Source organism: Castor canadensis, chromosome 1 (genome assembly GCF_047511655.1).
Source record: "Castor canadensis chromosome 1, mCasCan1.hap1v2, whole genome shotgun sequence".
Classification (NCBI taxonomy): domain Eukaryota; kingdom Metazoa; phylum Chordata; class Mammalia; order Rodentia; family Castoridae; genus Castor; species Castor canadensis.
Window position 1 is genome coordinate 182,100,613 of NC_133386.1, and position 25,081 is coordinate 182,125,693.

The 25,081-nt window shown below is 52.3% G+C and overlaps 1 protein-coding gene across 5 annotated transcripts in view; it reads left to right on the forward strand.

Annotated features, from left to right (window-relative positions):
* The first annotated feature begins 5,443 nt into the window (after positions 1-5,443).
* Positions 5,444-25,081, forward strand: part of Dgkz (diacylglycerol kinase zeta) — a 40,527-nt gene continuing 20,889 nt past the window's right edge. For 2 of the 5 annotated variants that reach the window (XM_020172349.2, XM_020172350.2), the window contains exon 1: positions 17,260-17,491. In XM_020172349.2, coding sequence (XP_020027938.1) covers positions 17,331-17,491 — 161 coding nt within the window. In that variant the 5' untranslated portion in view covers positions 17,260-17,330. Of the gene's footprint in view, positions 6,008-15,023; positions 15,308-17,259; positions 17,492-25,081 lie in introns of those variants that run through there. The other 3 variants (XM_020172346.2, XM_020172347.2, XM_020172348.2) reach the window with 3 other exon arrangements.

Sequence of the window (25,081 nt, forward strand, 5' to 3'; positions counted from 1 at the left end):
GCATCATGAGATCAGGACCAGTGTGAGCTATATAGTAAGTTCCAAGCCAGTCTGGGCTACATAGCGAGATCCTGTCTCAATAAATAAACAAGAATAAATCAAGGAAAAAAGTAGAGATTTTGCAAATAAAAACTCCGTTGATTTTGAGCTCATAAAAAGGGGAAGTTAGCTGGGGGTGTGGCTCAAGTGGTAGAGCACCTCCCTAACAAGTGTTTGACCCAGAGTTCAAAAGTCCAGTACCACAAAAAAAAAAAAAAAAAGGTGGGCCTGGCTTAGGTGAAAGTCATTGGCAGAGAGACTGGGCCCTTCCTGAACAGAGAGCACCTTCTGCAGGCTGTGAAGCAAACAGCCATGTTGAGAAGAGGGGTAGCTTAAAAAGGAGTGCAGGGACGAGTGCTATTAGTACCAAGGACTGAATTCTGCCCCTACCTGAACAAGCTCAAAAGAAGACCCCAAGATCAGAGCCTAGACTGCCCCTAGGCTGCAGCCTTGTCACACCCAGCACAGAGGACCCAGTTGAGCCACTCCAGGACTCTGACTGTGGAGACTGACGTCATAAATGCGTATTGTTTTAAGCAGTCAGGTTGGTGACAACTTGAATGAAGCATGGGAGACTAAGACACACTGCAACCTGCATCTCTCCGAGCCTCCCTCTCTCCATTTGTAAAATGAGTACTTAACACCCATGCCTGAGGCTGTGGGGATGCCACAAGTTAAGTTCCATAAAGTGCTTAGGACAGCTGGGAGCTGGTGGCTCATGCCTCTAACCCTAGCTACTTGGGAGGCTGAGACTGAGAACATTGCAGTTTGAGGCCAGCCCAGACAAATAGTTAGCAAGACCCCATCTCCAAAATAACCAAAGCAAAATGAACTGGAGGTAAGGCTCAAGTTGTAGAGCACCTGCCTAACAAGCTCAAGGTCATGAATCCAAACCCCAGTACTGCCAAAAAAATTTTTAAAAAGTGTTTAGAGTATCAAGAAGGCCAAGTACAAAGGCACAGAACCTTGAAAAGAGAGCGTGGAGGTCCAGGGTACAAAATATAAGGAAGCACTTGCACAACCTGAAAATAGCTATTTCCTTACATTTTGTACCCTCTGCACCAGCATGTCTTCACCTTGTCCTTGTACTGATGAAGAATGTGATCTTTTTGGAAATCTGAAGAAAGGACGCTTTATCCTAAAGGATAAGTGTTTTAAGCCAGAGAGTAAGGTAATCTGATCTGCCTACTTTGCAGGGGTATAGAGTACTTGAACTGATTCCAGAGGTGACCAGAGGAACCAGGCTCTGACATCAATTGGCTGTGAAGTTCAATAGCAAGGTCAGACTTGGTGCTGGAGGCTCACGCCTACAATACCAACTGCTCAGGAGGCAGAAATCAGGAGATTTCCTGCCTCAGTTGAAGCCAGATAGGTTGGGAGACCCTATATTGAAAAATCAACACAAAACAGGGCTGGCAGGATGGCTCAAACAGTAAGAGTGCCTGCCTAGCAAGTTTGAGGCCCTCAGTTCAAACCCTAGTGCCACAAGAAAAAAAAAAAAAAAAAAAAGTAGTGCATGGGGTAGCCAGAGTGTCAGATGCCATGTGAGAGGTTGGGAAAGTTGAGAAGACAAAATGAGAAGGTTACTTGTGACCTTGGTAGGAGCCATGATGGGAAGAGTTGGGGCAGAAGTGAGACAAGGAGGTGGAGGTGAAGACAGCAGGGGTAGAAGTGAAGGCTGGGGAAGGCAGGATGGAGCTGAACTCCTTGGAAGTGAGGCATCACATAGGTAAAATCAAGAGGGGTTTGGAGCTGTTTTTTCAGATGAGAAAGTGTTGGTCATGGTTATTTCTAGAAGAAATTTCTAGAAAGAGTCGAGAGGAAAACTAAGGTTCCACAAAGAGGCAGTGATGGATGAGAGGGGTGGGGATGGGACCCCCAGAGAGCTGGCGGAGAGATACATGAGGACAGGAGAGGCCTGGACAGAGTGCAGGGCATTCTGTAGGTGCAGAAGGAAACTGAACAAGCCCCTCCCCCTCATTAACTGTGAGATATGGGGTGGAGCAATGGGAAGAGTTGGCATGAGAGTTGAATTGGGAAGAAAAAGAACAATTCTGAATAGTCAGAAAAATGGGAGACTCATCCCTTATGTGCATGGCACAGTGTTAACATGGTACTCAAGACATAGCCCCTGGGATGGAAGAACTTGAAATCCAGCATTCTTCCATGTGCCAGGCAGTGGGCAAAGAACTTTACATATCCCAAGAAGGAACCAAAATCATCCTAAGGGGTGGATACTTTTACAGATGAGAAAAGGAAAGGATTAGCTCAGTGGTAGAGAGCTCTTGCCTAGCCCCGTCCAAGGCCCTGGATTTAATCCCTGGCCTTGCCAAGAAAGAAACAAAGTGAGGCTCAGAGAGGCGAAGTGACTTGGCCAAGGTCATGCAGCTAAGTGTCAGGTCTATTTGGCTGCAGAGTTCATGCTGCCCTTCCACCCAGCTCCTCAGCACCCTTCCCATCTCCTCTAGGCTCCCCTCCCTCTCTTTATATGGCTGCTTCCGCTCCATGAATGCTGGGGCTTGGAGCAGCTAATCCAAAGAGCCCATGGCTAAAGTGTAGTCACCCAGAATGGCCTCCCTATGCCAGCCTATCCAAGGCTGTCTTCCCAGCCTGCGCTGGGATGCAGGGTTATCTGCCAATTGACACACCACCTCCTCAGGGCCATGCATCACTGCCTCTAGGGAGGCAGGTCACCAGTGCATCCCGAGCAATGGAGCTAGAGTCTGTTGTCAGCCCTGGCAGCTTTCTTTACCACAGCACACGTGATGGCTTTTAAAGTGGCAGTCACCCTGCTCAGATTGCCACAACAAACCTTCTGTTACACCTGGAAACCAAAGCTCTGGAAACAGGAAGAGCAGCTATGGGCTGTGCCTGGAGCGGGGAGAGCCAGGGCACAGCTCCAATCCCAGGAGGGCTGAATGACTCCAGGAGCCATCTGGCCAAATTTGGCACTTCTCTGATGAAGGCAAAAAGTACCCCTTGGGTATTCCCAGAGGTGGATGAGATAGGATGGAAAGTCAGCTCCCAAAGAGTCCGAGTTGCTTGGTCATCAGAGCATGGGTTCTGAGGTCCACACTGCATTGGAGCATGTGGTCTCGCATGTATAGTTCTTAGCACCAGATCAGTAATCACTAAAGCCTCCAAAGACATTAACGACTGTTCTCTGAGTGCTGACGCAGTGAGTGGGCTGGAATTCAGATGAGGGAGTGGGCTGCAACTGGGAGAGACTGCAGAGATAGTAAGGATGGTCAAGAGAAGAGCCTTTCATTTTTCTCTTCTTCAGCTTAAAAATGATGTAGGCAACAGCTGGCCCTAAGCAGGGAGGTGTGACCATGGGGGGGCGGGGGAATGAATCCTCACTTTGAAAAGGACTGAGAGAAAAGAGCTCTGCAGGAGAGAACTAAACAAAAACCCAACCTGGGAATCCAGCAGCTAAGCTGGATAAAACCCAGCCAGAACTACCATAATTCATGGTGTGGGAGGCTACCCTGGGCCAGACCACTTGGAAACAGGAGCCAAGAATCCTGGAAGGACAGTCCCAAGAGCAGCTGGGTAGAGGGTAGGGACCCCAAGTGCCCAGCCTCCCCACCTCACTGCAACAGGACTTCTTTAGAACTTAGCTTTGGGAAGGAAGCAGGCTCCCCTGTGCCCGGAAAGTTTAAGGCAATTCCATTCATCCATTAGGGAACTGCTGGATCAGAGAGAGATGGGAGGCAGAACTGAAGCAGACTTTTGGGAATTTGAAGATAAAAGGGAAGCAAGCAAATGCTGCCACGGCTGCTACTTTGTGGCCTATGGCATGGTGGATGGAAAAGGGCATGAGATCTGGCACCAAAAGGCCTGGATTTAAATTCTGGCCCCACCACTCACTGCTGGAGCCAGCTTGAATGACATCTCTGAGTCCTCCTCTGTAGCATGGAGGAAGTGATCATATCTAACACTCAAGGTTGTGGTGAGATCAAATGAGATAGCAGCTATTGTTACAGGGCCCAAAGAGAGGCCCAGGAAATCATCATGCAGCCCAAGGAGGAGACAGCATCTGTACTGGAGTATGAGGCGGGGGAAATGGGGGAGGTAGCTTTGGAGAGAAGAGAACACACCCCAGGCAATGGGGACAAACTGAATGAAGGCATGGGGCAGGACAGACATTTTCTGGTTGGAGAAAGTCAGAAGGGATCACCCATTCTCTACCTCTGTGAGTCTGGTCCCTCCCGCCCTGCCTTCCCACACTCACAGGCAGTGGGAAAGGTAAGACACAGATTAGACTACACATCTGGGGCAGAGGGCAGTGCTGGCTGGGAGGAAGCCTCCATCCCCGGAGACTTTCTGCAAGAGTAAAACGCTTCTGAAGGAGTCTCAGGATCTGAAGTTCCATGAGCAGAAGGAACTTTCAGGAACAACCTGAGTGGTGCCATACAGATGTGATGCCAATTTCCAGAAGGAGATGCATGGGAGGAAATGGGTGGATGGGACTGGACTGTGGGATGTGAGGAGATCAAGTCTGACCTTGAATGCCAGGCTAGAGTAAAGGAAAAAGGGAGCCATTAAATTCTGCAGGGGAAGATTAGCTGCTGTGGTCAAAGGTCAGCTTTAGAAAGATGGGTCTGGACTGTGAATAGGCATTAGATCTGAAAAGTCAACCATGGTCCCATCCCAGTCCACACATAAGGTTCGAGGGGTGAACAATCCAAAGAAAGACGAGGAGGGTGTGGAACTTGGAGGGGGAAGAAGGGGAAATCCAAGAGGGACCCCCAGGAGGCCTCTAGTTCTTCCTTTAGTGTTGACTTCTCCCCTTTCCCATCAGCCTCTTCTGCTGGAGGAGGCTGATTCCATCTTCTGGGAGACCCTGGTTCTGTAGCATGGAGAACTCCCAGAAGGCTGAAGGCCCTAGGGTTGGGAGCTATCTGCCCCCGCCAGCTGGGTCCCTCTTTGGTCCTGGGCCAGAAAGCTCTAAGTCTAGAGACAGTGTTGAGTGCGTATGTTCCCCTTCCTGTATCCTCTCCCCAAATCCAACTGTATCTCTAAATTCCCATGGCGTTGACGGGGTTAAAGCTGGCTCATGTCACCACCCCTGCCTCCCCCCACCCCCACCTGCCCGCTGCAGTGGCGAATGCCAAAGCCGGAAAATGCGGGACTGGGGGTGGAGGGGCGCATCACAGCGGCTGAGTGACTGGCCGGGCGATGATTGGCAGCAGCCGAGCAGCGGGTACTGGTGTTGAGGCGCGGGTACAGAAGTGGGCCTGGACAGCGCCCCACACTCCAGCCAGCCTCGCACCCCCAGGAAGTGTCGTGCCCGCGGTCGGCTAGGCCTGGCTCGCTTCCTCCGTGCCCTGAGCCGGGCTGGCTGGGCGGGGCGGCGCCCTCCTCCCGGACCCCACGGGTTGGCGAGTGTCTCTAAGGTGACACTCCGGTGCGCGGCGGCGGTGGCGGCGCGCTGCAGGCGCACGCTTGCTGCCCGGGCTCCGGCTCCGGCTCCGTTCGGACTCGGGCTCCGGCCGTCCGGGGGGGCTCCCCAGCGCGCACGACGCAGCACCCCGACCCTTCCAAGAACTACCCCCAGGGTGGGGAGGATCCCAGCCGGCCTTTCCCAGGAGCAGCGCCCACTATCTAGCGCTCCTGTCGTCTGAGCGCCGGCGTCGCGAGGGACGTGTGGGACCCGCGCTTCCCTCCCTCCGCACCTGGCTCCCCCCGCCCAGGCGGACCCGAGACTCTGAACTTCAGCCGGGAACCCCGCAAGGCCGCGGGAGCGGCGGGAAGAAGGCAGTCGCCCGATGGCCGAGGGACCGCGCGGGGACGGGGCTGGAGGCGGCCGGGCAGCGGAGGAGGAGGTGGTGCGGCGGCGTTGCCGGCGTGGGGAGGAGGCCGAGGTTTCGCAGCCCTGGCCCGAGGGCTCCCCGGGTATGGCCGCCGGGCCCTCAGTGGAGGAGCGGTTCGGTCAGATGCATCTCCGAAAGCAGGTGTCCTACAGGTAAGGAAGATGGGGCAGGGGGAGCGCCGCGCTTGGGGCCACCCTTCCTGGCATCACTATTGAACTAGATAGCGCTGGGTGAACACGTGCCGCTTGCATCCCCTGCTCTAGGTGCAGGGGATCCAGAAGGGGCCAGAACCCCCTTCTCAGCATGAACTCTGAAAGCCCTGTTCATTCAACATGCAATTATTGAGTACCAACTGTGTACCAAGTGCTGTTCCTCTGTGCTGGGAAGAGAGATCGCAAGACCTTGGCTCTTATAAACCTCTAGGTGCTGGGAGTGCAGCTGGGAGAAAAGAGGAAAACCCCCCACTTCACTCAGCAAGCCTCCCCTGGGCTTTTCTGTTGGTGCCCGTGTGCTAGGCACCAGCTTGTGGAAGACAGATGCCCCCTGTGCCACAGCAAATCCTCACTGGCATCCATAGTGGTGAGGGAATGTCCCTATGCCCACTCAACCTCCTCTTAATTAAACCATCCTCTGCCTGTGTAAGACTCCCAGTCGCCTTTCTGCCACCTCCGCTCAGCAGAGCCCCTGGAAGAAACAGGCCCCTTTTATGATCTGCAGGGGGAGGCTTATTGGGGAGGGCTGCTCCTCAGAACAAGGGAGATGCTGAGAGGGGGTGGAGAGGGGACCAGGCAGGCCTTCCCTTTATCTTCCCTTCCCAGACCACAACCTCAACTTGATCTTGCTTTCCCTCTAAAGCCCCTGGCACAGAGTGACATCCTTTGGAGTGTCCAGCAAGACATCATGGCATCTGCAGTCCTTAAAGTCATCAGTCTAATAGGAAAGGACAGGTTTTCTGTCTGTACCAACCCAGGAGGCCTAGGGTGTTGGGGCTGCCCTGGTTCTTCCCACCTTCTGAAAACTGGCCCAGCCCTGGAAGTTTAAAGGACTCTGTGGACATTGTTAATATTATGAGGCTATTAGGCCTCCCTCACTTGGGGAAGGAGGATGGAAAGGGAACTTTCCAATCATGAAGCAGGATGCTCAGAGTAAGTTGAAAGAGGTTAGGTTCCCATGGGCCCTACCCTCGTTCTCCGGAAGTCATGGATAGGCTAGGCTCCTTTGCCAAGCTCTTCCAGACCCCCTGTTAAGAGGAGGGCACCATCTGTGCCATACTCTAGCTGAGATGGAGAAAGCCCTGAAAGTCCTCCTGGGGGAGGAGGGAGTACAGAAGCATTGACAGGAATGGAGCAAAGAATGCTGACTCCTGCAAGAATTAATTAGTCTGGCAGTTAGGAGACAGGTCAAAGACACGCTTGCTGTGTGTCTCTGAGCTGGACAGTTTCTCTCTCTGGGCTTCCGTTCTATGCCTGGAACACAAGGCAACAGCCCCAAGATTTTCCTAGGCTGTGGGTCAGGTACAGATAGCATCTGGAGTTGGAAAGGAGGCTAGGAGGGTAGAGGCTTAGAGGATAGGGAACAGAGAATAATTAAAGGGCTAACATGGAAGATGCTCTGAGTGCGTGAACACACACACACACACACACACACAGCTACAACAACTGCAAGGACTGAGATTCCCAGGAATCTCAGAGTGATTCCAGAGTGGAGGCTTCTCCCCAGCCCAGACAGGGGGCCTCTAGCCGCCAACCATGTGCTATAACCAAGCTGTGACTCTCTGGCTGGAAGAGAACTGGAGATCTTCAGGTCTCCTGTGTGAGGGCTACAGAAGACAGCACTAGGGCAAGTTACTGCCTCCCACTCTGAGATCAGGCCAGGAGCCTAGTCTTAGCACCAGAGCAGGACAGGCATCAAGGCAAAGAGATCGCCCTGGAGAGAGGACAGGAAAAGCCTGGGAAAGAGGTAGCAGCCCCAAGCCCTCTGAGCCTTCCAGACCATGGTGGACAGCCCTTCTTTCTGGCTAAGTCCTCCTGTGACTCCAGTCTTGAGAGGCCTGCTGACCCATGTTGCTGTTCCCCATCCAGGCTGCCCTAGGGTTGGCAGGAGCTCAGGCCCAAGTGGCCCTTTTCACATCTTCCGCCTGCCATAGTTCCATGCAGCTCTGGCTCGCAGCTAAACCTCCCGCCCCGCTGTGAGGAATTGCTAAGAAAAGCAGTTGAAAGCCCTTCACAGAGAGAAAGGGCTTTTAGGCAGAAATGCGGGGGCACAAAACTCTGAGGGCGAGAGGAGAGATGCAAGCGGAAGCAGGGCCAAGGCCTGGCTGCTTCTGACGTAAGTGAGGACCATGGGGGCTTTTGGCAGGACAGTAGAAGCTTCTAGGGAGGAGAGGGTTCTCAGACCTAGTTTTCCTTTGCCTCCCGGGGCCAACGTGGGCTGGAAGCAGCCTGACAGCTGCTTTAAGCAGGGCTGTGTAAGCAAAAACTCAAACACCTGGACAGGCGGAGCAGAAGGCAGGGGTGGGGTGGCAGAGTAAGAAGGTAGAAAAACGAGCAGGGGATGGACTTGAGTGGTGTGGGCCATACTTTGGTTTAAAAAGGACCTGTTTTCCAATAAATCCAAGAACAAGGTGCGGGGGGGGGGGGGGGAGGCGGGGGATAGATATTCTGGGAAACACTGAAAGAAGTCCTGACCAATCAGAGTTGGGCTGGAGGACCTTGGAGGGAAGACTCTAGCTTGGGAAATACAGGGGGCTATGAAGGATATGGGTTTGGTTGGCACAGACCAGTCCAAAGATGCAGAACTTGAACCTGTAAAACAAACCAGAACACCCAGGGATGTCCTGTAAAATGGATTCTTAAACCTCACTTTTGAAGACTACTACAGGTAGTCCGAGGTTGGGCCTGGAGTCTCCACTCTGTAAACCAATCCTGAGTGGTTTTGATACTTCCCTGGGTTTGGAAACCACTCGCTTCACCTGTGAAGAAGCAGAGGGAGAGAGAGAAAGGTTCAGGACAGGAGAAAAAGGAGATAAAATGGAGGTGATTTGCTGGGGTGTGGCTGGCAGGGGGCTTCCCTGTGATGAGTTCTGTCCAGGCTTCAACAGGGTCTCTGGGAAAACCACCCTAGAGGTTTTTTTTGTTTTTGTTTTTGTTTTTTTGCAATATTGGGTTTGAACCCAGGGCCTCATGAGCCACTCCACCAGCCCAACCCTGGAGTTTTAACCCTGCAGATGCCACCCGAGATGGAATTATGGAATACAATTCTTTCCCTCAACAAAAGTACCATCCCGTACAAGGCCAGACAGTAAATATTTCAGGCTTTGCAAGTCACATGGTCCCTGTCACAGCTACTCAGCTCTGCCACGGTGGTGCAAAAGCAGTCATAGACAATGTGTAAACGAATGAGTGTGCCTGGGTTCCAGTAAAACTTTATTTATAGACACTGAACTTTACATTTCATATCACTTCCACTGTCACAAAATATTATTCTTTCACTTTGTTCCAACTGTTTCAAAATGTAAAAACCATTCTTTACTCAAAGACCCTAACAAAAAACAGGCAGTAGGTCAGATGTGACCCAGGGGCCATGGTGTGCCAAGCCCTGATCCAGTAGACAGGACAGGACAAACGTGGGAAACACGGTGATGGTGGTATTGATTTAATCTGGGCATTGAGGAGCACAGTGGCACCTGCATTCCAAGAGAGGCAGTTCTGTTCCATGCACAGGCACACGAGTTTCCTTCCAGGTCACAGAGGCCCAGTTTAAATTCCAGCAATGGCTCTTCCTAGCCTATGAGACTTTTACCTCTGACCCTGTTTCCTCATATGGAAAATGGGAACAATCATACCCACTCGACAGCTTGGCTCGGAAGGGTGAAGCAGATAAGAGGAGTGAAGTTCCTGACTAAATCGATGGGGGGGGTTGAAACACAGTTAGCTCTTTTACCTTGGCTGGATGGACCCTCCCTTCTAGACTGGAGAGGTCCAGAAAGGATGGTGGAGGAGGGAGACAGAGGATAGGCACGGAGACCTGGGGGAGGCAAAACTGGAGGAAACCAAAAACAAGGATTGAGTGACAGCTGTGAATGTCCCAGCTTATCTTCTCCCTGCCCCCCACACACAGAGGACTGGTGTGGGAAGGGTGACTAGGGGTGCCCTGGGAAGGGGAGGGTGCCCCCTGCTGTGGCACGAGGGCGGCAGGGACACAGTTCCTCTAGGAGGGGCACCTGATCCTACTCTCCCGCTGCTATTTACCAGAAGCTAAAAATAACCCAAGAATGACAGGGAGATGGGGCCGATTTGTAATTTAAATAGCAACAGGATAAAGCTAGGAGCTGCAAGAGATCACATTCTGTCCCGAATTAAAAATGCAAAAACCGGGGGCAGAGAGATGAGCTGGAGCCAGGGGAGGGAAGGGCCCACTGCCAGAGGAAGCCGGAAGCTGAGGGTCTGTCCATTTTCCTTCCTTTGGAAGGATGGAGCCCACACCCTGCCCGGAACTCCTTCATCCCCTCAGGAAAGACAGAGAGGTTCATGCTGAAGAGGGACAAGGAACTTGGGAGTGTCCTTAGCAGCTGGTGTGCCCTGACTCTTACACTCAGGGACATAAGCCATTTGTTCATTTCGAAGGTTGCTGGGACAGCTCCTTGAAGCCCTGGGGTTTGGAGAGGCTCTCAGAGATGCTGTAGAGGCTGTGGCCACAGGAAGCCGAGGTTGGAGTCATGTTTTTGGCTTAGTTGGAACATTTTCTTAGCAGGGTATTCAGAAAGAGCCCTCAATGGTCAAGTCTAAGGACAGGGCTTGTACAGGCTGGGAAACCTCTTTAGTGACACCCAAAGAGGGTGGGAAAGGCATTGGGACTAGATTCTAGGCTTCTAGGCTCCATGTGCTGGACTTGTACTCTCTGCCTACAGGTGCCTGGGAGAAGATTTTGGAAGCCATGTGTTGGCAGTTTACAGATGAGAAATGAAGCAATTTGTTAAGCTTCAGAGAAGTTAAGCAATTTGTTAAGATAACACAGCCAGGAACTGGGAGAACTAGGATGCAGGCTCAGAACTATTTTGCTTCCAGGCCCTTTTTACCCTGGCAGCTCCCAAGGACCTGGTCTGTCATCCTGAAGACTCTGTATGAAGTGTGCATATCTGGGAGGGGTAATGGGTCAGGGTTGAGGGGGCAAAAGGAAGCTCTGTAATCAGGGCTTGTGACCCTGAGAGGGATGGGAAGTTTGGAGGGCAGGATGCCTGTTGACCCTACCCTGGAAGGTTGGTACAGTCCAAGCTGGGAATAGAAAGAAGTCCCTAGGGTAGATCCTAGTAACCCTGAGAAAGAAGAGAGACACCCAGGTTTCTCTCTCACCTCCAGCCTGGGGACCTGGGAGGAGCCAAAGTGTGCTTCCAAGCCATAGTGGTTTGGAAAATCACCTTTAACCTTTGGGCTGCCAGTCAGTGCTGGACCAGTGGTAGACAGTCTGAGCCCCTCCTCCAGACTTTCCCTTGGTCATGGCTCTCATGAGGCTACCCAGAAGGAGCCTCATCAAATTCCCATGTGTCACTAGGCAGCAGCACCTGCAGCCCAACTCAGGTGTATCTATCCCCTCAGTGGGGACAGACATCCAGCGCCTGGGCAGGGCCAGGGATCAGCATGTACTATGTGGCTCTGGGTTGTCTTTCAGGGCTTCTGCAGGTACCTGGATCATAGGTCTAGCTGCTGGGGAGGGACTGAGACTTTAAAAATCCTCCAGGTCTCACCACAGCCACTCATGTAAACAAGAAGCCAGTTCCCCCCCACCCCCCACCCCCACTTGGCTTGTTGGACACTTACTCAACCCATTTGGACTTCCATAGGAAGTCATCAAGCATACACTGTATACCTGGCACTGAGCAAGGAGCAATGTGGGATACAAGAATTTTGTTAAGGGGTTGGCAGAGTGGCTCAAGTGGTAGTGTACCTGCCTAGCAAAAAAGAATCTTGTAAGGAAGCTGGGTACAAGTCTGTGGCTCACACCTATAATCCTTGCTACTTGGGAGACTGAGATGGGGAGGACTGTGGTTGCCATCTCCAAAGTCACCACAGTAAAAATGGATTGGAGGCATGGCTCAAATGGTAGAGTGACAATTTGCAAGCGTGAAGCCCTAGGTTCAAACTCTAGTCCCACCAAGAACTAAAAAAAAAAAAAAATAGAATTTTGTAAGGAGACAAGACTAATAATCAAATGATACAGTATTATTGGAAACAAAAGTGTCAAAGGTAAGATAGTGGAGTGAGAATGCTGACTAGAAAGCAGTATTTGACACTTAGTAGATATTTATAAAATTTTTGTCATGTAAATGAACAAAAATCTGGAGATCAAGGAAGGAGATACAAATGAAACTGTCAGATCTAGAGAAAATCATCTAGATGGAAATCATCTAGTCCAACCCAGCTAGGTAATGACTAGCCCAGAGTCACACAGCAAGGGCTGGAGTGTGACGGACTCTTTCCTCCTTCCCAGCTCTGCTGCTTCAGCTGGGGTTTGAAGGATGGAGATTCTGACTGGCCAAATAACAAGGGCAGACAAAGCAAGGCAAGACAGACCAGCAGAGCAGCCTAGGTGGAATGAAATGGCAAGGGTCAGGCCACATGTGACCAAAGAGGGAAGGAAGAGATGTTTATTGAGCACCTACAATGAAGCATGCACCAGCCTGGCGTGAGCTCAAAGGACATCTCTGCAGGGAACACCTGGATCAGAGGCAAGAAAGCCAGAGGAGTCAGAGCAGAAGGAGCACTGAAGGGCAGGTCAAGGAGGCTGGCTGGCAGGTTTTGAGAGCAGAGGATGTCCAGGTTGTGGGTTGAATGTTCAGTGGCCTGGTACATTTCTTTTCCCCCGCTCCCACTTGCTCATCCAGGCCACGGAAAGTAGAACACCTCATCCTCTGGGGCCTCAACAAAGCCCAGAATAATATTCTTACCCAGATTCCTCTTCCTGTGTGTACCTGGGTGGATTCTGAGGGGTCCCCAGTTCCCCAGTGCTGGCACATACTGTCCTAGGAACTGCCAAGGGCATCCTTCCCAGCCCTATGCACCTGTCCTCCCCATTCCACCTGGAAAGCGGAGCTAGTATTGACAGCTTTGAAGAGTACAAGGCCACAGTGGCCCTGGTCTCACAGACATGACTATGCTTCAACTCAAAGTGTCCAGCCTGCCTGGTTTCCCCTCCAGGAACCCCATTTCCTGTTCTCTGGTGCTCCAGGGCTGCCAGAACCTCTGATGGAAAACAAGCCCAGCCCCATTTCCTCTGTTTAACTGCTGCAGCTACTTGCAGAATGCTTGTGTGAGAAAGCTGGGTCCTGCAACAGGCTTCTGGAATAGACCTTGGCCTGACCCATCTCTAGTGAGTCACAGATCCAGGTCCCTCCCACCTTGAGGGACTCAGAGATGATAGGTTGGAGGGAGAGCAATTGGGAAAAAGCAAAACCTGGCTATGTCCCCAACCTTTGAAGGACAGTATGATGTTTTAGACTCTGAGGTCAGATTCTTAATTCCATTACTAACCAGACCAGTAACCTAGCAGCTCAATGCCTCAGTTCCCTCATGTAAAAGGGGGAAAAATCACAAGATCTAACTCATTATAGGATTAAAGGATTCCACAAGCTAAGGAAATACTTACTAAAGTTCTGGTCCAGAAAGTGTCCAAGAAATATTAACCAATGTTTATTGTGTCTGAGTCTTGATTATTCATTGCATAGCATGCATTTATTAAACAAGTAATTGAGAAATAATTACATTCCAGTAACGAGGGATATGAAGGGGATTCCCGCCCCAGATGGAGGTTTCTGAGGGTCAGATGCACTACGAGCATTCTTTCTCTGCAGGCTCAGTGGCATAAATGTTTGTTGAACTAAACTGACACCATTTCTGTCCTCGGGAAATTCACAGCTTCACTGAAGTAACAAACACATACACAACTAAAGAACTAATTGTAGAGCAGTGTGATTAAAGAAAGCAAAAGAAAAAAAAAAGAAAGAATGCTTGAGGAAGGTAAGATTTCCTCCCTAGAACCAATCCTCATAATAAAGTGTCAGTATGTGCTTTACCATTTATTTGCCAAGTCTCCATGATGCCCTCAAACTTCAGTGCAATCTGGTCTCTGGAAAACTTTCCAGTGCCTTCTAGTAATCTCCAAGTTCCTTGTTCTCCCACCGCACTGGCCTTTTTGCTATTCTCTGATTGCATCCAATATATTCCTTGCTCAGGGACTCTGCTCTTACTGTTCCTTCCACCTATAATGCTGTTCTCCCAGGCAGTCACATGGCCTGCCCTCATGATTTGTGTCTGTTCTCATATGTCCCCTCCTCAGAGAGGCTTTGCCCAGTCCCTCTATTATCAGTCTCTTCCCCCCCAGCATTTTGGCTTCCTTTTTCTTTATAGTATATCTCATTGCCTGACATTGTATCATACATGGATTGGCTGTTTCCTGGATGTCTGCCCTACTGGCATCTAAGCTCTGAGGGTACAGCCAGGCTGCCTTGCTCACTGCTGTACTGGTGTACAGTGCCTGATGCAAAGGCACCAAATTAGTATTTATTGATTACTTTCACCTCTTATAAATATAACTCTGTGAGTTTGAATTATTCCATTTTATAGATGGGAAAACCGAGGCTCAGTAAAGTTCCCTAATTTGTGGGAACTTTCATTCATTTAGCTGTTTATAGCCTACCTTATTCCAAAAACAACTTAAGTTGACTCAGAGAGGTTCAATGACCTGATTTTGTCACACAGCTGGTAACTGAGAGAAATAGGACAGGAGCCCATGTCTTTGGACTCCACCTTCTTTTGCTCTTTTCCCTACACTGCTATCCCATGTGCCAAATTCTGTGTTCCATGGTGTAATGTACACAGAACTGCTAAAGAGAGAGAGCTGGATTGGGCACCCCCAGTCAGAGTACCTGAGGCTTGTCATGAAGTGAGAGACCTTAGCACAACCAAGAGGTAAAAAAATCAGAGGGGTTATTTAGGGAGGAAAGCCAGCCTGAGGCCCCAGTGCAGATTCCAGCCCAGGCAGGTCTAGTGGCTGCTTGGCAGCTCTGACTCTTGGGGCTGTCTCCTGGCTGCTGGGGCTGGGCTTGTCCCCACCTGCCCCTTGCCCTCCCAAGCAGCTCCTCTCCCAAGCCTGCCTCCTGCCCCAGCCAGCGGAAGGCGCCTACGAGCCCTGTGGTCCTCTGCTTGGGCGGTCAGCCGGTCTCTAGCAGGGCCCCCCCCCGGGTCAGGAAGTGCCGAAAGAGGAAGAGAGTCGCCGGGCAGGATGAGCGCATTGGGGGCCGGCCACAGTACCGGGGGAGGCTGCGATGTGGCCGCAGCTCTGGGCCCCGCGGAGGCGCTGGGGACAGAAGAAGGGGAGCTGCCCGGGACACTGAGGCAGATGTGGCGCTACCGCTCCTGGGACGTGCCACAGATCCCAGCCGAGGCCCCCCAGACACAGTAGGTATAAGGGTAGCCTGGGAGTGGGCACTGGGACCTCTGTCCATTTAGAGTGGAAGAGTGATAGAAAGTGGAGTCACCCGACCGTTATCAAACAGTTCTGTGAAGGCACAGGGGACGGCAGGGTGGTGGCAACTCTGATTGCATTGTTGGGGATGGGGGTGGGGGTTAGAGCCTGGTGAAAGACTGAACTTGAGTTGAGGGAACTAAGAGGGGAGCTTTGGGGAGAGGGGCTCCCACAAGAGTGTGGCATTCAATGCCAGAGGATTCTGGACCCGCTGCAAAGTAGGTGCAAACTTAGTAGGGTCGTTAGCTGCCCCTGGTTTCTTCCCTTGGAGCTTGGCGTGAGAACCATTGGGAAACTTCCCCAAAGAAAACCCGTGCGCCCCAGAAGGCCAGGGTCAGGCTATTTGGGGATTTGTCTACCCTCCTTCTGGCTACCCTGGCCCCAATGCTGGTTGGAGGGCAAGGGCTTCTTAGACCTTCTTTTCCAGGCTCACTGGAAACTCGAAGGGAGGAGAAAAGGGTGCTGGGCCTCTGGGTGCTGGTTATTGCTCAAACTCACAGGCTTGCTCACAGGTAACAGCCCCCCCCAAGCCTGGGCTATTTGTGGCTGGCTCAGCCTGGAAAAGTGGTGAAAGTGAAGGCAACAGGATGTGGCTTTGCAGAATAGAGTGCAAACTGAACCAGCAGGCATGGTGGCACAGCTTAGGGAGGAGGAAGACTACGGTCACCAGCTCCCACAGGGGCTATCAGAGATATCCTGAGCTGCAGATTCCCAAGCATGTGTAATATGTGTCCCCAAATGTGACTGTTCTGGTTCCAGTTGTTCTCATTTCTGGAGGGGGACAACTTCTGCTGCCCTTAGGGGTGTATCTGTGTGTGTATATGAGGAGTACTTCTGGATGTGTTTTTGGAAGAGGGATGTGTTTCTGTAACCATCGTCCTGGGGCGGGAGGAGAGGAGATAGATAAACGTGTATGGGTGTGTATATGAGTGTGTAGGCTGCAACTGTTGTCCTTATGTGCGGGTACTTGAGTGTCCTTATGTGTAAGAGGTGTACAGGTGATTCCCACAGCAGAAGAGATCAAGAGGTGCTACTGGAGATTGTATGAGGAAAATTCCATGTTAGGAGTGGGGGAAGGGCTGGAAGGATGACTACGAATAGCTGTGGAAGGATGACTTTGTTGGTATGTGTAAGGGTCATTAAGTGACTCTGGTCACTGAGTGTGAGAGGCTGGGCGGGGAGTGAGTTTCAGTAAGGAGGGCATAATTGCGTGTGAGGGGCATGTTGTTTTCGTGTGCATGGGGAGCATTGTGTGACTCTTGTTCCGTGGGTGTGATTCGGGAGAGCTAAGGGGTAAGTAAGGATGGAGATTGTATGAGTCGCTGAGTGGGCACAGGGAGCGCGAGAAAGGAATATATTCCTTGTGGATGTGGGAGGGAAGGTGGTGACAGCCGCCCTCACGGGTGTGCACCTGTGATCACGTAGGTTGTTTGGTGGAGGAGGGTTAGGGAGAGGAACCGATTTTGCGTCTGGGTGCTGTGCGCGAGCGTCAGGTCAGGAAATTCTGTCGCATCAATTCTGTCGCATCCAGGCAGACCGGCCGCGGAGCTGGGGAGGCGGGGCCTCCACTGTCCCGCCCCCTAACCGCCCCGCCCCCTATCTGCCCCGCCCTCCGTGCCAAGTCTGCCTGCTGCGCCACAGCCTGTGGCCGGCAGAGGGCGCCACAGGCCCGGTGCCGCTGCGCGGTCGAGGGGGCGTGCTCGGCCGCGGGCAGGCAGCGACCCGGCCAGCTATGCGGGGTCCTGCGGCCGAGGCTGGCGGTACTTCCTGGAGCGGCAGCGGTGGCCGCTTCCCGGGCACCTGGGCGTGGGGCGCGGAGGCGGGCGGCACGGGGCGGGCGGAGCAAGCGCGCGCCATGGCCGCAGCAGGCGGCGCGGAGCGGGCGTGCTGAGCCCCGGCCGTCGGCCCGGCATGGGCGTCTCCCGCGGGCCCGCCGCCGGCCGGGGCTAGGGCCGGATGGAGCCGCGGGACGGCAGCCCCGAGGCCCGGAGCAGCGACTCGGAGTCGGCCTCCGCCTCGTCCAGCGGCTCCGAGCGCGACGCGGGTCCCGAGCCGGACAAGGCGCCGCGGCGGCTCAGCAAGCGGCGCTTCCCCGGGCTACGGCTCTTCGGGCACAGGTGAGCGCCACGGTGGCGGGACGGGCACCGCGGTTCCGGCAGGACATCGCACCCGAGCGTTCCTCAGCCACAGGCGGGACCGGCCCCCTCAGTGCTGACACCGAGTGGTGGTCTCTCCGTGGCAGCGGCGGGACGGGCTGTCTTGGCGTTGGAACCGCGTGGGGGTCATCCCCTAGCACCTGGGTACAGCGGACATGGTCGTCGGGACGCTGGCACCGGGGAAGGGGGTCATTCCCTGGCACCGGCAGTGTAGTGCGCTTCACCACTAGTACCGCGGGCAGGGTCAGCTCCCAGCCTCCCAGCAGGGAGACACAGTCATCCCGACTCCTTGGCACCAGCAGACGGGACCCCCATGACTGGTCACCACTCCTTCTTGACAGTGAGAGAACAGGGACGAGCCTCCTGGTACCAGTGAGATGGGAGGGGGGCGGTTCACGCTGCGCTTTTGGCTGCCGTGGAACCCATTTGCCTACCACCGCTGGTTGGCAGCTACTGAATGGGGCCACTATGATACTGTCATGCACATGGCTGTCCCCAAAGCACTGGTCACTGATTTAATTGCTCAATATTTTAAGCTTCTCCGTGGGATTGGGGACATCTGACCACCTGCTCTACCTTGCTCTTAATTAGCAGAGAGAGCCCAACCTCTCTCTCTGCTAGGTAGGCACCACCTCTCTCCTTACCTTCTGGCCCTTGCTGAAAAAGGAATGAAGTAGGCTGTAGTCTAGAATCCATGCTGGCTGTTCAAGTTCCATCTTGCTCCATCCACCCCAGTACTCCAGATGTCACCACATTGTGCCTGTGAGAGAGCTTTGATTTTTGGCCAATCAGCTAAGGACCCCAGAGCTACCTCAAACTGGACTCTGACCACTTGGCCTCCCTCTCACTTTTCTACAGCTGCCCCAGCTTCCTGGTATTTGGTCTTTCCTGTGCTTTTCCTGTCCCTTCCCAAGGGTAGACTTTACCTACCAATAACTTGGGCATTCTCCTGCTGTGTGAGTTGGTGTGCCTGTGGTGCAGACCTATGCCCTCTTGCCTGTCTTACCCTAGCCAGGGCCCTGGTGTTTGCATCTGCAATGTGTCACCGAGCACATGCCACACAGATCTGGATCTTGACACTGGCAGATGGAGGTCCATGGGCACTAATGTAGCCACTGGGGCTTCAATGTCATAGAAAATAGGGCAGGCAGTAAAGCTCCCAGTACTTCTGTTTGTCACCCACAGCCGTGCAAGATGGAGCAGTTTATACCCAGTTATTCAGGATGTAGCCTCCAGTGTTCACAGGTTCAGAGAGGGAGGGAGGGGCTCCACCAGAGGCTTCCTGTCCCTACCCACAGGGCATCAAATGTTGGGCACTTCTGACCTGTGGCTGTGCCCCTTCTGAAGGGCACAGGTTTGTGTATGTAGGGATGAGCCTCAGCACATTAAGAAGGAAGAACAAGAAGCAACAGAATTGACAGGTACCTTTACATAATTCTCTTTTTAAAAAAAACAGGTTAAGTGTTATTTCTCCATTTTTTATAAATTCAAAAAAAAAAAAACAGGGTTAGGGAGAGAAGCCATTTGCCCAGAGTCACACAGCAAGTAAGAGGCGAGATAGCCTGTTACTTTTGGGGTTTTGTTTTTTTTTTGTTTGGTGGCACTAATGTTTGAACTCAAGGCCTCCCACTTGCTAGGCAGGCACTCTACCACTTAAGCCACTCCACCAGCCCCCAGAGATAGCATTTGAACTCAAGTTGGTCTGTTTCCAAAATCCACATCCCTTTCTGTACATAAGATCCCAAACAGAACATCACAGGGGCTCCAGGAGTTTTAAGTTCAGATTCTTAGATCTTACCCTGAGCACACCTGCAGGTGGGGCCTTAGCATTTTTTCAGGGCTTTCCAAGTGATTCTGATGTGCTGAAAAGTTTGAGAAACACAGTATTGCATTACCCCAGTGATCTGATAGGATGCCTCATGAGAAGAAAATCAAAGAGCACTTCTGGAAGCTTGTTAGCACTGTGCTGGGGGCATTAGGCCTTCAGAAATGAGCACATTCAGAGAACACAGTGGAGGAAGACTTTCTTTTGGCAAGTTTTAGACCTCAGAATCAGTGCCCACTGGGGTCTGGCCTTCCTCCCTTTACTTGATGTGATGGCCAGGTGGTGGGAGGGGGTAGGGAAGACATTTGGAGTAGTGCCCCTGCTCTGGGCTCTGCCCTCTTTAATGCTGCTCATGTGACCCTACCACCTTTGTTGGTTGGTTGCTGGCTACCAACAACCAACCAGAGAAGGCAGTAGAAGCCTTCACTGCTCCAGCTGAAGCCATCCCTCCATCTTACCTCAGGCTCTGTGCTCATTCATAACTTAGTTTTTGCTTCTCCTAGGATGTCCACCCTCTGCATTTTTCCGTCTGCTCCCACTTCTCCTACCCACACTCACACCTTAAACTTTGGAGCTGAGAGACCTAATAAGTGAATGGGCAGTAGCTAGAAGGGAGCATCATAGATTGGTGGAGGCTGTTGACACTGCATTTGGATCTTGGCTCACTTATGTAGGGGGCGGGGAATCTACTGTAGGCTTTGCAGGGGGTTGTGGTGTTGTTTGAGCCTCATGTTTGCCACCCCTGGTCCAGTCATGAAGAACAGTCTCTGTTCTTCATGTGTCTCTGTGGCATTTTCCTTAAAAAGCCTTTTTCTTAAAGCTGATCTCTGCCCCCTACAACTGATATCACTGTCTGGGGATCTGGGGAGCGATTTGCCATCTCATTGTGTCCAATGAGACACAAAGCTGAGCTTAGGTATGTTTTCATGTCTCACTTCTCCATGCTAGAGATCGTGAGCCCCCTGCCCGAGGGAGGGGAAAGTGTAGGCCCCTTCAATCCCAGGGCATCCAGTTTTCCTCTACTCTGAGCAGAGGAAAGTAGAATCATTGCATTTGGGTTCTCTAGGCCTAAGGGTTAGTCAGTCTCCAATGGAGGGAAATTGACTCTCCTCCTCCTTGCTCCAGGACCCACTGGGAATGGGAGGACTCACTTGTCCTCTAACTTGGCCCCAGCAGCCTGATCCTGGGCAAGTTGCACAGCTTGTGGATTAGCTGGTTTTGCACCCCAGGGGCATCAGAAATTACCTGGCACCGACACATTCAGACAGAAGGAGCTTTGGCCATCAGAACCCTGGGAGCATGAGCGTCTGCTCTGCCATCCCCTGCCCTTCATTAGTCTCAAAGTCAAAAGCTCCCAGAGGGCAGGAGGTGCACCTGTGGAACAAGTTTGACACAATAGGTCTCATTTAGAACCAATGCCAGATGAACCTCACGAACATGGTCCTGAAGTCAAGGCTGGCAGAGGGTGCCCGTCAAGAAGCAGCCCCCCTGTTTGGGTTGATTTTGCAATGAATGGGGAGGGATTGTTAAGGGATGCCTCTCATTCAGAGAGCCAGAACCCCTGTCCGTGGCGCCAGGATGTCTGGGAGAAAAAGGAGCCTCTTTGAGTGGTTTGTCTTGCTTAAGGCTAATGCTGGGAATAACCCAGGTGTCGGTGGTGGTAGGTATGAGCCCTTAGGTTCCAGCCAGTTTGGGGAAGAAGGGACCTCAGTTGCCAAGCTGTGTGTGTCTCGCTCTGTTTGCTCCTGCACAAGGCCCTGTGCTGGGAAATGAGGATAGGAGTCTCCTGATCTTTGTCCACTGCCACATGGATCAGTCTCTGGCTTGCAGGTCATGGGGGGAGGTGGTAATTCCTGTCATTCTGTCTCTGAACCATATTCCTCAAAGGTCAAATTCCAGGAAGTGGAGCCCCCAGGACTTGCATTTGGCACAAGACAGTATGCTGGTTTTGTTGTTGTTGTTGTTGTGGTGGTACTGGGGTTTGAACTCGGCCTCACACTTGCTAGGAAGCCACTCTATCACTTGAGCCACCCCATCAGCCTCACAAGATAGTATTGTGAGTATCCTTCCAGGCAAGGACAGAGGAAGGACTAATGACTGGGGCGGGGGTGGGGTGGGATGGCAGAGAAGGCCTAGGCCTGGGGCAGCTAGGGCTGGGAGAGAGTGAGAAAAACAGGCCTACTCTCCTCATCCTTCTGGAGGCCTCTCCAGAATTCTCCAGTAACCCTCCAAGCCGATGAGGAGGTCAGTGGGCAGGTTAGCTAGCCTTGAGGCTTGGCCTGGGCTGGTCCCTAAAAGAAACAGGGGCCTACATCCCTTCAGCCCCCACAGGGCCAAGAGTGTTTGTAGGTCCTGGAGCTGACCGGTTGCCTGCCCTGCAGTATCACTGGAGTGACACAAGGGGGCCATGGCTGCCAGTGGGGGAGATAGGCGAAAAGATTCTCCTTCCTGCTGGTTTACTTGCACCTGCTGTGGGTGGACCCAGACACCTTGTACTGGTGAATTACCTTGATACTGGCTGCCAGAGTGGAGCCAATTAGAATGGAGCAGAAGGGTGTGTGCTTCCACATCACCTGGCCCCACCCCTACCTGTCCCTGAAGACTGTGGCCCAGCTAGGTGGCTTTGACTCAACCAAGGGCTCACGGCTAACAGGGCTTATCCGGGACTCCAGTGCTGGCTTTCTGTCTCCCAGGGCCGTGTTCATTTGTGCCACATGATAACACCCCTAAGCCTTCCCTGCTTTCTGAGAAATTATCTAGCACCTTCCAACCTGCCTTCTTCTGCCTATCCTGGAGACTGCCGCTGCCACCCAAACAATCCTCTAAGTCAGCACAGGGAGGAGGCTGTCTGTGTAAGGGGTGGGGGTGACTGTTGCATCTGCCTCCAGGCTCGTGGCTCTCCTTCCCAGATCCCCTCTAGGTGCTGCCAAGCACTCATTTTTTGCTCTCCTCAGCTACCTCTTCTGTATTGTGGGAAGGGGAAGCTGATATCCTTAGGGTATCAATCCACATTGGGGCCATCATATATCCTCTCTCTACCCCTATTACTCTCAGCACTGACTGGCACTCGGGTCCAGGTGGGAAAAGTGTAGGCCAGAGTAGAGACCAAATGTCTGAGGACCACCATCCTGTCACCTTTCCTCTTTTCCCCCCACCTCTGCTAAGGCTAGAAAACCAGGGTTAGATAAGAGAGCAGGTCTGAGTGGTGCTAAAGGCTCTGGTCCATGGTGGGGAGAGTGGCTGAGGGAGTTAAAAATAACACTCCCGTCGACCCCCAGGTGAGTGACGCCCAACTCTTTTTTTTCTGGCCATTAACACATACTAGAGGCTTACAAGCCCATCATTTTCAGAGTCTCCACAACAGTGTCATAGAGTCATAGTTAGTTTTGCTCCCATTTTACACATGAGGAGGTCAAGATTCAGAAAGGTCAGGGTCTTTACCCAGCATCATTAGGTTCACACTGGAACCTGGCCCAAGGCTCCTTCCATGGCAACTTCGCAGCTGATTAGCGCTCTTGTATTTCCATCCCTAAGCTGGCAGTACCTGAGGAGGGGTTTCATTGCCCCGTGGGACTTGGTGAGAGGTTTTTGCCATCGTGTGGAAGTGGCGTGAGCCCCATGAAGTGATCTCCTCCTGGACTCTGAGGGAGAGTGGCCACCGGGATCCCTTGCTTCAGGAAGAATGGACTGGGCTACAGAGAGCCTGGGTGTGGAGCCTGGGACTGGAGGTGAATCGTAGTATGGCTCCACAGCTGGTCCTGGAGTGGAGGGGCCAACTGGTGACCTTTTATCATGCTGATAGATACAGGGGAAGAAGGCCCAAGGAATGAATGCAAAGGAGCCTCTGATAGCATCCTGGCCTGTGGAAGAGACTGCGCTCTATTTGTACCCAGCGCCCTCTCCCTCACTCTCAGGGACCTGCTCCCCCTCGCTCCTGGCAGAGTGCCTGTTGAGAGCTCCCACGGAGAGGCGTCCCCTGCCAGGGCTGAGCCCGATCAGATCACCGCACACAGCACACGCCAAAATAGCTGTCTGGGAGCCTGGGCCCGCACCGCCCACACCTCAGCATCTTGCGGGTTAACAGCTTGCCTGTCTCTCCGCCCCCCTTCCCCAGCTTGCTGACATTTTACAGAGAGAGGCGGGGGTGGTTGTGAAAGGGGGCAAGCTGGTTCCTGCTCCCCAGCCCACACCAACACCCCACTGACACAACCTGACTCTGCCTACCCACCTCTGGAAGGCATCCCTTAGGGGGAGACCTGCTTACTTGCCCTCCCCAAAACAAAGACCTGCCTATTATGAAGCATTGAGAGTGGCACACTGTAGAAACTAGCCGTGGGAGACCCAGAGCTACCCTGGGCCAGTGGTCTCCCTCTGTGAGCCTTTTATCTTTTCTTTGGAGGGGGGGACAGTCCTGGAGTTTGAACTCAGGGCCTCGTGCTTGCTATGCAGGCAGCTCTACCACTTGAGCCACTCCACCAGGTTTGGGAGTCTTAAAGAAATTATCTAAGAATCTTTTTAAAAGCACTAAGTATTTTGCAATTAGAATTGTATACAGGATAATGTAATGTCCACCAGTAGCTTGGCCAGGTCTAACCATTTGCTTTAGGTAGAGATGGAGGCTCTGTGTCTTCTTCTCCTGAGGAAACCACATCTCGATTTGATGTTTGCTATTCTCCTGTTTTTAAGTTTTCCCACTAGGCAAGCATCTTTAACAACATAGGGTGCTGTTTCATATGGTTTTTTACCTCCATTTAAGTGGAGTACCAGCATAGCGTACTGAATGTAGGTCTTTCCCTCGACACTGTTTTGGGGATTTAACCATCTGAAGACATGAGCTCTAGTGAATCTATCTTAACTGCCATGTATGATTCCTTTTTGGAGCAGCTTATTTGCCCAGTATCCTGTTGAAGGACATTTAGGCGGTTTGCAGTTCTCTGCCATTGAAAGCAATCTGTCTGAGACTGTTCTGGAATCTGACTCCTTGAGGGCTCTCCCCATCAGTGCTCAGTCACTGGTGTGTGTCTCCGGCTTAGACATGTTGCAGAATTGTGTTTTCAAATGCTTGTAATCTTTAGGCCTCTTAATGTAGTTACTTTCTTTAGACTTTGGGTAAACTGAGTAAATGTTTACCATGGAGCACTTTCTCTTCAAGCCTACAGCAGTCCCTTTAGAAAGATAAGGTAGACATTAGCCCCCTTTATCAGATGGGGAGACTGAGGTTCAAATAGGTGGAGGCTGGCAAATCAGAAGCAGACCCCTGAACCTTTGAGTGCAAATCCACAGTAGAGACATTTATTTCTGGTGACCTCTCGGATTTTAGGCATAGTTCATGCTTCAGAAGTAGGAAAAGCCCTGTATGGATGCACAGTGGGGACCTGGGGGCTGATAGCTGATTCTAAGAAAGTCTTAGGTGATGGAGGAGGCCCCTTTCTGGGCTGGGAGCCATCGCCCACTCTATGTTCCTTATGAAACCTGGACAGCAGGACTAGATGACATATAAATCACAAGGTGGGAGTGATGGGCAAGGCAAAGGGTGCACGGAGGTGTGGGGGGTGCTGAGTCAGATGTTTTCTGACTGGGCCAGAGAGTTCAGGTGGTGGAGTTACTTTTTTTTTTTTGTTTTCAGTCCTGAGGTTTGAACTCAGGGTCTCATGCTTGCTAGGCAGGTGCTCTACCACTTGAGCCACTCCACCAGCCCTGGAGTTACATTTTGAAAGAAGGGTGAG